General features: G+C 39.3%; 1 protein-coding gene across 3 annotated transcripts; it reads left to right on the top strand.

Annotated features, from left to right (window-relative positions):
• The first annotated feature begins 897 nt into the window (after positions 1–897).
• On the top strand, positions 898–9,373 carry LOC107764571 (calcium uptake protein, mitochondrial). 3 transcript variants are annotated; one of them, XM_016583165.2, is made up of 7 exons: positions 898–1,462; positions 1,553–1,620; positions 5,855–6,078; positions 6,297–6,380; positions 7,283–7,496; positions 8,118–8,414; positions 8,668–9,373. In XM_016583165.2, the coding sequence occupies exons 1-7, from the start codon at positions 1,219–1,221 to the stop codon at positions 8,896–8,898; spliced, it is 1,362 nt and encodes a 453-aa protein (XP_016438651.1). In that variant the 5' UTR covers positions 898–1,218; the 3' UTR covers positions 8,899–9,373. The 3 variants fall into 3 exon arrangements, with proteins under 3 accessions (XP_016438651.1, XP_016438652.1, XP_075105436.1); XM_016583166.2 differs by having other exon boundaries at positions 1,112–1,462; positions 8,537–8,712; XM_075249335.1 differs by having other exon boundaries at positions 1,160–1,344; positions 1,563–1,620.
• The last annotated feature ends 3,729 nt before the right edge of the window (positions 9,374–13,102 follow it).

Genomic DNA, 13,102 nt, shown 5'->3' with positions numbered 1-13,102 from the left:
CATGTCTAAGCAACTCGGATGCACCTCAAATTTTGCACACAAGTTTCATATGTCATAACAAACCTATTCCAATTCTCGGAAGAGCAATCCGAACCCGATATCATCAAAGTCAACTCCCGGTCAAACTTATGAACCTTCAAATTGCCAACTTTCGCCAATTATGGCCAAAACCTTCTAGACGCATCCAAATGCAAATCCGGGCATATCCAAAATCACCATACAGACCTAACAAAATCATCAAAACTTCGATTCAAGGTCAAATACACAAAAGTCAAACTTGGTCAACTCTTCCAGCTTAAAGTTTTCAAAATGAGAATTATTCTTCCAAATCAATCCCGAACCACCTGAAAACTAAAACCGATAATACACCCAAGTCATAATATACCATATGAAGCTATTCAAGACCTCAAACCAACGAACGAAGTACAATTGCTCAAAACAATCGGTCGGATCGTGCCGTGCACCTGGCAATCCCAGCGCGCAACTGAGCGCACAAATGGGACAGTGTCCTGTAAAATGACCACAACTTGAATGCAAAAAGGTAAGCAAGCGACTCATGACTTTGTGCTTTAAGGCCTCACATTTATAGGAAAATTTGGGAGGCTTTACAAGAACTATAACTCCCCTTTACGTGACTATGCTAAAAATAATAAAAGATAAAAACAACTCAATTTCTTCATCTAAGATATGTTTCTCTGATTTGCTTTGAACAAACACAAATTGAAAGGCATTTTGTTCATAGAAACACAATTTAATCTTATTCTTTGTTTCCACAAACCTTCTTTTTGCGCTGTATCCTTCATAATTACGCGGACATACACTGATGTGTCCAAAAACATTTTGACTGTAAAATTGATATGGAAATATAAATATCTGCATGGTAGGTGTCAATCTGTTGGGTCTTAACTATTATCTTTGTGCACTAAATATTAAAGTTTGAGTTATTTGAAAAAGAATTGCAATGCACATCTCCAAGTAGTAATTATTTGTATGAGGTGTGAATTGTGGTCGAGTTTACTGTAGTAATTTTCCTGTTAAGAAATTGTGGTAAAAGGACTTAAGTTACACTAATCTTTCAATCGCGACTATGCTATTAAAAGGGGCAAATAGCTTCTTTACCAACACTAGATAAGTGAAAAGGCTTTTATCCTATTTTCCCCCACTAATATTTTATCAATTAAGCGTTAACCGATTCAGAGTCTAGTATTTGACAAAAGAATGTCAGCTTGGTCAGCTCTCCGGCGATCTCCGCGCTCGGTCCATCGTCTGTATGTTCGTCATTTAAGTGGAAGTGATAATGTTCAGCAGCATCCAGAAAGCAGTCCAATTTCTTTCCTCAAATGGGTTGGTGGAATCACTTTAGCTTTCGCACTTTACTCTTATTCTTTCCCCAATCCTTCTTTGTCTTTTGCTGATACTTCACAATCTCTTCATCATCCTCCACCGAAATATCTCATTGGAGGTAATTTCCACTAAATTCTGATTTATTATGCTAATGCTACTGTATCTTTCTTATTTCTGGATATGACTACGGTTAACTTGTATTTTGCAGATGCTTACAGAAGAAAAGTATTCTTTAATTATGAAAAGCGTATCCGGATGCGAAGTCCTCCTGAAAAGGTAATTGTAACTTATATTTAAGTCAACAAATATTTATGCTTTCATTAAGCTTGTTTGTAATTTGCCCATCAATAGTTCTTCTATAGCTTCTCCATGTAATTAATTGACTAATAAATTTAAAAACATATTTTTGTTTCGTTGACTAGTATGTGGACGACTAAATTTGGTGTTTCCTGTAATCAAATGAGGGAAAGCTGTTCAGAATCTTTTGCAATGTGATGTAGACTTTGATTGTTTATATTTTTCTATTGATGATAAACTTAGTAATATCAGAGTTTTATCCATATCCAAATTCTTTAAACATTAAGAGTTCAGCTCCTTTGAAGTTAGGTTATGTGTTACTTTGGGTGTTCTTTCCCATTAATATTTCCAACTTGTTCCAAACTATTTCTCTCCACTCCTAAACATCCTTATAACCTTCCAAAGTCCAAATCACATCCCACACATATCCACATCACCAAATGGTATTATCCATATTTGTAGTCGTCGTTAGCACTTAAATAACATTTTTAGCATGTAATAACCCCATTTTGGGACTTGGATACTATCAAACTTAGCAGAGTTACATATCAAATAGAGCTCAAGAGGAGCTCCAATGGTGATTCTAGAGAGATCTATGAACGAAACAACGAAGAGAAGCTTGAGCGAGAAATATGATTTTGCGAGAGAAAACTCAACTGCTTCATTGGTGTACTGTATGTATATGTATATATACAAAGGTAAGAGCAAGTGTGCATGTGTGCACTGACAGCTGTCAACAACTGTGACTAACCTCCATTAACTAACAGCTAAGCAACTAAGCACTACTAACTGACCAGCTAAGCTAAGTTAACTAACCAATTAAAATGTGTAATACAAACAAGATAGATAAGCTCAATACCCTCCCTCAAGTTGGTGGTGAGGCTCTCACAACCAACTTCCCCAGAATTGATGAATGCTTAATCCCAGTGAGGGCCTTGGTTAGTATGTCAGCAAGTTGCTCAGTAGTGGCCACATGATGAAGTAAAATCAGGCCATCTTGAAGCTTGTTTCTCACAAAATGACAATCAACTTCTATATGCTTGGTGCTCTCACGAAAAACAGGATTTCTGGTTATACGTATAGCAGATTAACTGTCACAGTGTACAACAATTGGAGTGGAGAAAGGGACATTTAATTCTTAAAAAATTCTACCCAGCCATACCAATTCCCAACTACTATCTTCAATGACTTATACTCTGTTTCTGCTGAGGACAAAGAAATGGTTTCTTGTTTTTAGGAATTCCAGCTCACAGGACTGCTCTCCAATCCAATTTGCATACCCTCTGACTTCCTAGAATCGGGGCATGAAACCCACTCAGAGTCACAGTAAGCTTTAATTGTGTAGTCAGAATCTTTGGACATGAAAATCCCCATGTAGGATTTTTCTTTAGATACCTTAGCAAATGGAAAGCTTCTTGCAAGTGAGGCTCCCTGGGATCTTGCATGACCTGGCTTAGATATTGAACACTGTAAGCTATAACCAATTTTGTATTTGTCAGGAATAACTTCCCAACTTTCTATAGTAAGATGGATCTGGTTGTGTTGCTCCCTCTTTAGCCTTCAACTTAACATTTGGATCAAGCGATGAGGATAAGCTATTGTAGTTGAAATAGTCATGTTCTTCCAATAAATCTAGACCAAGTTTCCTCCTAGAAATAATAGCTCCATCATCTGTCTATATGATTTTCAGCCCTAGAAAATAATGCAGCCTGCCAAGATCCTTGATCTAAATGTATCATGTAGGAAAACCTTCAGCTGTGTGGTCTCTGCAGAATGTGTGCCTACGAGTATGAAATTATCAACACACACAGCTACAAAGACTGTTAGTGATCATGTCTTCTTCTAAAAGAGAGTAATCATGCATGGAATGAGTGTAACCTTCAAAAGATAAAGCCTCAGTCAACTTATCATACCATTGTTTACTGGTTTGCTTTAAACGTACAAAGATTTGTTCAAGTTGCAAATCAAGCCTGGATGGTCAACTTCAATCCCTAGTGGGACCTTTATGTAAACTTCCTCATGCAAATCTCCATGGAGGAAGGCATTGTTCATATGAAGTTGAAAAAATAGCCCATCCTATCTTGACTGCAGTAGCCACCAATGTTCTAAGTATGTTCATCTTCACAACAGATCTATTCCAGCATGTTGTATGTATCCTTTAACAACCAATTTGGTTTTAAATCTCTCTATACTGCCGTTAGCTTTGTATTTAGCTTGTACACCCAGTTGCATCCAATTGCTTTCTTACCATCTGGCAAAGGCACAGGTCCCAAGTGTTATTTGCATATAAGGCTTCAAACTCTTGTGTCATAGTTGTTTTCGAAAGAAAGAGCAGTCAACTATATGGTTAACTCATGCCCCAGGAATCCCTTGATTTGCCAAGTAGGATTGAATGCTACCCTCATATGATGAGGACTCACTGTTATGACAAACATTTCTTACAAGTGATTGACTTGCGGGAGTTGGAACTTCAGGTGAAATGTGGTCGTTTACAGAAACTAGTGCATTGATAGATAAACAGGAACTAGCCTGAGAGGATGAAGCATGGTTGTGTGTGGTATTTGGCTTGAGATTAGAAATGGTGTAAATGTAGTCATTTAGATAGTCAAGAGTTTTGTGTTGCCCGTGAGATTTCCTAGATTCTAAGGGTTGTGGTTCCGGATACTGATTATGCACTGAGGAAGTCTCTGATTATGCACCAGAGACCTTTTTTTTTTTTTTAAAAAAAAGGTCTCTAGTGATAGGAGTGGCAAACGGGCGGGTCGGGTCGGAAACGGGTAATAAAAACGGATAAAGTATCAGATCCAACCCATATTTAATATGGATAAAAAACGGGTTAACCGGCGGATAATATGGGTAACCATATTATCTATGATTTCTTGCATGTGATCACTTTTGGGAGAATTCTTAGTCTCCCTAACTTGAGGAACCCCCCAATTTGATGCTTTACAAATGTAAAAGTTAGACACATTAGTTATCCATTGGTTATTCATTTTCTAAATGGATAATATGGTTCTTATCCATATTTTATCCATTTTTAAAAAGTTCATTATTCAACCCATTTTTAGTGGATAATATGGGTGGTTAACTGTTTTCTTTTAACCATTTTACTACCCCAATCTGGTGACATGTGTGTGGTGGAGTGTAATGGTGATGAAGGATGAGGAGGTGGCATATTAGGTGATGTAACATGCAAATCTCTATGATAATAACTTTTCATTAGCTAAACAATCAACAAAAGGAACAAATTTAAGCACTGATGGAAAACTAGTATTGTCAGAAGATGGAGTAAAAGGAAAAACACTTTCATGAAACACTACATCTCTAGAAACATGTATCCTCTGAGCGGCCAAGCTCAGCAACTTGTAGCCTTTTATCCCAAAGGGATATCCTACAAAAACATAAGGGATGATTCTTGGTACAAATTTGTCTCTATGGACTTTAGGGACAATGGAGTAACAAAGGCAGCCAAAAGATTTTAGGTAAGAGTAATTTGGTTTCTTCTTATATATATAAGCTCAAAAAAGGCATTTGTTTTTCCAATAGGTTGTAGGGAGTCTTATTGATGATGTCAGTTGTAGTCAGGATGCATTCCCCCTAATACTTGGGTGGTAATTTTGATGAAATAGAAGTGCCCTGTGCAGCCTCAAGGAGATATTTATGCTTTTGCTCTACCATGCTATTTGGTTATGGTGTATAAGGGAAGGTTTTTTGGTGGATAATCTCCTTAGTCTGGTAATATTTACTTGTAGTAATATTGGACTTAGTGCATGGCATCATCGGTCAGGAAAATTCCCTGTAGTAGGTGCATTGTGTCCTTTAAGTGGTCCTGTGAAGACAACCTTCTATGCTTCACTTTCCCCTATAATACTTTTAGAGATGTTGGTGATGGTGCCCTAGTCTGAAAGCTCTGGAAAAGCAAGATCTCATGGTTGAACTGCATTTGACATGTATGTTGCAGCAAGAATTGAACAATTTGGGCGTCCAAGCGGCCCTTTTGGACTTCCCTGACCTACTTGATGACATTTCTCGAATTGGCTGAAAGTATTTTTTTCGCTTCTAATTGTATACTGGGATATTATATTTGTGTTTGTAAACTGAAAAGATTTCATTTTTCATCTCTAGAATCCTCCAAAAATCTCTATCAAGCCTGTGATTTACATGAGGTTCCATAGTTAACTTTTTGTTTCAACATTTTGTGGTTTTCTCGAAGGTGTTTGAGTACTTTGCATCTTTTGAAGCCGATGATGGAGAAATATTTATGACACCAGCAGATCTAATGAGAGCAGTTGTTCCTGTGTTCCCTCCATCTGAATCACACCTCGTGAGAGATGGATATCTTAGAGGTGAAAGAAGTCCAGGTGAACTGCAATGTGCCCCTTCAAAGTTTTTTATGCTTTTTGACACAAACAGTGATGGCCACGTATCTTTCAAAGAGTGAGTCCCAAGTCTCAATGCAGTCATAAAATCTCTTGTTTTCTCTATTCAATTCATTATTTTTCCATAATGAAGTTATCTTCCCCTTATCTTGGCTTTCTCTGTTTTTTCCTGAGTTACTTCCATTTCACATTTAAGCTTTAGAATCATTCAGGTTGAGTTATAGCCATACTCATGTTAAAGACTGAAAAAGTCTTTAATTTCTTGAAAATTCACAGGTATATATTCTTTGTCACCCTGCTGAGCATCCCTGAATCAAGTTTTTCAGTGGCATTCAAGATGTTTGATCTCGACAGTAATGGGTAGGAGTCTATTTTCAACTTTTGAATATTGAAATTTGTGAAGCAGGGATGCAACTAAAATTGTTCTTTCCCTTCTTGTAAGTTTTTTTTTTCCCTCGTGAGATTGAAATCTTGGCAATCTTGTTTTCCTGTGGACCACGGTGGTGCTTGGATTGTATCGAATACCTATGGATCTCTATAAAGGAGTATGCTCGGAAAGGGGAAAAAGAATATATAACAAACTTTTTCCACAAGTTTGATAGATCACTTTGATAAGAATGTAAGACCTAGCATACGGGGGATCTGTCATGTCAATTAGTGAACACATATGAGGATATGGCAGGTACCTCCTTATGTTTACTTCTGCGCTGGGATGTGGAAGCAGTTTCCAGTTTTGTATACTGATTTATGCTAGTTGCGAGCTTGGAAAATTTCTGTTTTCTACTTCAGTAACGTATAATTGTGCGCGACTTAGATAAGGACACTTTGATGATTATCGTTTTATTTCTTTCTCGACTCTATTAAAATCATGTTAAGAACTGTGAAGAAAAAGTAGATATATCACCGTCATAATTAAACTAACTGTGCATTTGTTTTTGTTTGCATATTATGGTGATTGAGTATGGAAGTGTTGAGCTCTATGGCTTTGATAATAACAACTTAATGATTGGACTTAGCTGTTACTTTGTTAAGGTAATATCAATTGTTTGTAGAGATGACATTTTTCAGTCAATTTGCATGATAGAATGACTGTTGACTTATTTATTTGGGGAGGTTTGAGGGATGAACACCAGAAGCTCAAGTTGATCAATTGTATGTGTTTTATTCACGCCGTCATGTTTCTCATACTGTCGGTATATCTGTCAGACTTACAAAGAAATAACTTTGTCTGGTCTAATTAGTTGGTTCTTATATTGCGACAGCGAGATAGACATTGATGAATTCAAGAAAGTAATGACTTTGATGCGAGCTCACAATAGACAAGGTGCTCATCACAGCGATGGACTTCGAGGGGGGCGTAATTTAGGTGGTCATGTAGAGAATGGAGGTCTGTTGCAAGACTTCTTTGGTGAAGATGGGAAGAAACGCCTCCAATATGACAGATTTGTCCGATTCTTGAGAGATCTGCATGAAGAGGTATGTGAACTCTAATCATCACATGCAAAATAGGGAAAACAGAAAACAAGAACTAGTTGACTTTTATTTGCCATTGTCCAGTTACTATATGTCGTTTGTGTTGCAATGATTTTCAATTATCCTTCCCTTATCTTATGGTTATTGTAATTACCCTTACTATTATTTTTGAAGGAAAGCCAGTTGCATTTATTATGGTAACGTTCAAATCATTACTCAAAAGCACCTGGTTTCAGGATTTATTACTATGTCTCTGTATATATTACTTATTTTAGTAGATAAGTAATTTCTTATTTTCTGCATTTTTGTTGGGACTTGTGTCTAAGAAGAATATAGGTGGGATATGTTCTGCTGTTATAATTGGGTAGGGAAAAGGAGGGAAAGATCTTACTTAACCTGTGTGTTTGGTCAGCTTGTGAATGACCAAGGTGCATGACGAATAGGGTTAGATTAGCAAAGAGTGTATATTTTGGTGTTCCGTGCTTGACACCCCCTCTCCCCTAGCTACGAATGTCAATTACATATAGGCCATCATCAATGAACTAGTAAAAGTGATATTCCCTCCCTCTCAGGTGTGATCCTGAATTGCTAATTCTACGCTGTTGTAATTTATATGCTTCACAGATACTAAAATTGGAGTTTGCCCACTATGATTACAAGTTTCGGGGGACCATTTCAGCAAAGGATTTTGCCCTGTCCATGGTTGCTGCTGCTGATTTGAAGTACTTAAACAAGTTGCTTGATCGAGTTGATGATTTAGATAATGAGTCACCGCTAAGTCGTACTAAGATTTCATTTGAGGAATTCAAAAGTTTTGCTGAGCTGCGGAAGAAGCTGCAACCGTTTTCACTAGCACTTTTCTGTTTCGGGCAAGTGAATGGTCATTTGACAAGAAGTGATTTTAAAAGAGCTGCTTCTCAGGTATGCGTTCTTTGTTTCTCTCTTCCATCTATCAGTCAGCTTTTCCCATGTGTGCATGCATGCATTTGACATTTACCTTTTCAACTCCCTGTTGGATAATATTTTCCATCGTCATCGTGAAGTCATTTCAGGATTGTCCTTGGCTGGAGAATGATACTCTTGTGTTGTACCTCTGGTGTTTTAACTGGAACGTTCTTTATATGTTTAGCTGCTTGTTTAGTTTTCAAGTTTCTTCTGACCAAGTATTAAACAGGTATGTGGAGTATCTCTCACTGACAATGTGATAGAAATTGTCTTCCATGTTTTCGATACAAATCGTGATGGAAATTTAAGCTCAGACGAGTTTATTCGAGTATTAGAGAAGCGAGAAAAGGATATTGCTGAGCCAATCGAAGCAGGTATCCTTAACTTCGTGTCGTGCTATGGGAATAGCACACGAAACTATAAATCATACTTGCTTTCTTCATGGTCAGCCTCTTGTTGACGGGATGAGGACCTACTGGCATAGTGATGAATGATATCTAGTTGAATGGTATCCTGGATATTTTCTTATTTCAATAAACCCTGTGAAGGGAATTCTTGGCGCATCAACAAGAGTTGTCGCGTGTAGTTGGAGGTCACTGGTTCGAGTCATGGAAACAACCTCTTGCAAAAAGGCAAGTAGGGTTGCATATAATATGGTTCGGAACTTCCTCGAACCTGCATAGCGAGAGCTTAGTGCACTAGATTGCCCTTTAAATAGAGTATGCTACTATTTAACTATTATAGCCTGCTGCAACTTTAAGTCCAGAAAATTGTTCAGGACCTTGAGGTTTGATCCTGTTAGTAATGGTCAAATATGAAACTGTAGCAGGAAGTCTTTAAAGGTATCAAAATTGTAAATTTAATTATGTCACCACTAAGGTTAGTAACATGCTGCAGTTTGATGTTATTCAATTTTAGTTCCTGTTAGTGGGTAATTCATGTTTTACCATTTTACCTTTTTATTTTTATGGAGTCCAACATCCCCTCCCCCCCCCCCCCCCCCCCCCGCCAAAAAAAAAAAAAAAGAAAAAAGAAAGCAACAGCCTTGCTGCGAGGTGCGAACACTAAAAACAAGAGATAGGTATGGTAACTGGCTTTACTTCTTCCTTTTATTTAGCCTCATTTGATTACTAACTTAAATTTTTTCTAAATCGTGCTTGCATCAAAGGATATGTCTTGGGTCAATGAAGTGGATGAAAATCATGGAAGATCGATTTCAAATTCCAATAGAAATAAAAGAAAGTTAATTGATTCTTTCCCATATATTCAAACTTTGGTGGATAGAATTGTTCGATCCTTGTGCTGGTAAAATGAAGAAATACATAATATAATAGTTGAGGTGCATGCATGCTGTTCGAGTATATATATACATATATTAGCCTCTCTATCTCTATGAGGTAGGGATAAGGTCTGCGTACACACTACCCTCCCCAGACCCCATTTAAGGGATCAAACTGGATTTTGTTGTTGTTGTTGTGTGTGTGTATGTGTGTATGTATACACACACACTTAAATTAATGTAGGGGGGAAATTGGTTGATAACAAGTGGCTAAATAACGAGGCGATACGTGGAATCAAGAACAGGTAGAAGTTGAGTCGGTAAATAATTGGCATCGGTTACGAAGTGCGTAACTGATACTGGATGGATCCCGAAGCAAGCACAATCGATGGTAAAGGCTCAAATGCTTGACATTGGATAGTATTTAATGAGGAACCGTTATGCACCCATCAATGACAGTTTTATTCTTTTCAAGAGGAGCTTGATTTTAGGATCATGTCCTCCTGGGAATAGCTATAAATATTATATTGGCAACTCTTGTAAAAAAACGTTTTGTACACAGAAGCGATAGTATACTATTTTACGCTCAATCTATAAAATTGTCATTGCTTCTGCTTTTGCCCAGAATCGAGCTTGCTATTTTCTCTAATTTCAATTGTTAATCTTATTTTGTTCTTATTTTTTTAATCATTTTGGGATCAAATCGATTCTCTTATCTATAAATGATGCTATAAATTCAACTATACTATTTTTCGGGTAAACAGTTTAGCGCTTGTTTACCGTGAAAATGGTAATAACAATTAAATTTGATTATGAGACTCTAAAAATACGTGATCTATTTTTATGTTGGTTGTTAAACAGTTGATGTTATGTACGTGAGACTTAGAAATGAAATGAGAGTTAAGGATAGGGTGATAATCAAACCGATAGGTTGGTTATCGGGGCCTCGAGCTTGTCAATTCGGGGGCCTCGAGGTCGATTTCGGAGCTCGGCAGGGAGCTATCGAAGGTGGTCGAAGTATGGCTAACAGTTATAATAAAATCAACGAAGGCTCTTTATGGCCAATAATAAGCAATAAATGAAGAACAATAATGAAGATAATAAATAGAAGCGATAATATCAAGAGAATGTGTTAGAGAGCAAAGAGAATGTTCTTGTATATTTCGTGTAGGGTAGCTCAAGCAATAGAGATTTACAAAATGACAATGATCCCCTTTATATAGGAGGGGAATCCCAACATAGTACAAAATACATTGATGACAAAGAAGCGGAGATGGGACAGCTAGATGACATCCTCATTAAGGGTTAGGGTAGTTCACTAGGCCTTGTCAGTCCTAGCCATGTGCCTTGGGAACTCCCCATTTCTACTATAGCTGAGATCATTACTACCCTGAGGTCGAGTGTCGACGACCCTCGAGGGAGGATACTCGGCCGCGGCCTCGAGCCGTCGAGGTGATCTTCTGAAGTGCCTTAACGACGAGAAATTGGACCCTCTGATTTCACCGTATACAGATAGTCCCCGCGTTTCCTAGAACGAAGCGATTGGTAATGATTTTGAGCTGCCATTTCGAAGGCATCATCGCAGTAAATGACATGCCCAAAAAAACCGTGCAAGGGTCGCCGTCAAACGCGACTATCGAGAAGCCCACGAATCTGGTTATTAGCTCGTCCCTTCCGCTGCCCATTCGGCTCCTATAAATGCACCAATCGTTTGATAATTCTTACTTTCTCAACATCTTCAAATTTGCAACGCTAGATTCATCCCCTTTCGCATATTTTCTTCTTACTTTCTTAAAGAAATTTCATCATTATCATGGCCAGAACCTCCAAGACGGTTCCTCAGAAAGACGAGGCTGCTTCTTCATCTCGAACATCTAAAGGAAAACCCAAAGTGATACCCACATTGGGACAATGTACTCCTAACGAGCTTGACATGTCGAAGGACTTTACCCTCGATAACACTTCATCTACACTGGGTCGATGTGAACACGTGTCCCGATACATTAGTGTCGTTACCAACATAGGGACGGTGAGGAAAGACTGCCGATGGAGGGAGGCAGTAGAGATGGAGATTCCTAGCCCTGATGAGAATATAACGGATGACAAGGCTGGCTTCCTTCATGTATATACTTACCCGTTCACTTTGGGTCCCGTCGATCCTTCTAAATCCCCTCCCCCGAAGATAAATCCGGTTATCCTCGATTTTTGCAACAAATACCAAGTGACACTCGGTCAAATCTATCCTTCTTTCTGGAGGATAGTTTTGATGCTCCGCCATTACTCCGATGGGGCTTCAGGCGAGACCTTTACCCTCAACCATTTGATTAGGTTGTACAGCCCTAGATTTTATCGAGGTTTGATTAGGCTTCAACACCGAACCAAAAAATCATTTTTCTCGAGCACCGATGAGGAGAAGGATCGAGGGTGGATGAGTAGGTTCATCCGGGTGAGGACCTCAGACATTATTCCGGTCGGGAGAATGCCTTTCCCGGAGAAGTGGAACACACAGCGTAGGCATTTTTTTCCTCGGACATGTTTTTTGATTTTCTTTCCTTCTTCCGGAGAAATGACCTGTTTTTGTTTCTGCAGCTACCGCCTAGTACCCCAAAGCGGTCTCGGATCTGTCGGGATGGATCGAGCGGTTGGACACCGCATTCCCATATCTTGTTTGGTCTTGGCCTGACCTGGCTAAGAACCGGTGGGTGGCCAAGAATCATGGTAAAGCTTCCTTGCCACTATGTCTTAGATTTATGTTTTTCTTTTGTATCCTTTGTGCTGATAAGTTACAGTCACTGCGCTCGTGCAGGCCTTAGTGAGAATATGCGGATAAGGCCGCTCCCTGGTGTGAGATGGAGACTTTGGAGCCCGCCAATGGCAAGAAAAGGAAAGGTAAGGCGGCTGCCGATCCTCCCGCGGCAAAGAAACCTAAGTCACGCGTGCCTCGAGCCATTACTAGGACCTCGACTTCAACTTCCGGAGCGAGCCCCGGCGTCGAAGATGAGGATGATGATGATGATGAGGGAGAGTGCCAGTTGGCATGGAGGATGAGGTCGGGCGCGGGAGCCTCGCAGGTGCCTCGACCGGAGGCTGTTGAATCGGGAACGACCAACTCAAGTCGGTCCCGTTAATCGAAGACCTTCGAGGAGGGTGTCAATGTGGTCTCGGATCCCATGACCGGATTTGGTGCAATTTTCGCTGAGGGGACTGTTGCCCCTGATCCTGAATGGTGGGGACTTGGAGCTTTTCGGGGGCAGGAGTTGCCCATTGGAGACATCGATGACATAGATGGTTTTAGTTTGGGCCCTCAGTTCTCGTTAGGGGAGCTAAGGGATGCTCAAGATGCGAATACCGCCAAAATCGGGGGTCCTCTCAAGCGGGGAAGCGC

This window comes from Nicotiana tabacum, chromosome 3, assembly GCF_000715075.1.
Source record: "Nicotiana tabacum cultivar K326 chromosome 3, ASM71507v2, whole genome shotgun sequence".
Lineage (NCBI taxonomy): Eukaryota > Viridiplantae > Streptophyta > Magnoliopsida > Solanales > Solanaceae > Nicotiana > Nicotiana tabacum.
Note: the sequence above shows the minus strand (reverse complement) of the source record. Positions and strands in the feature narration are given on the sequence as shown.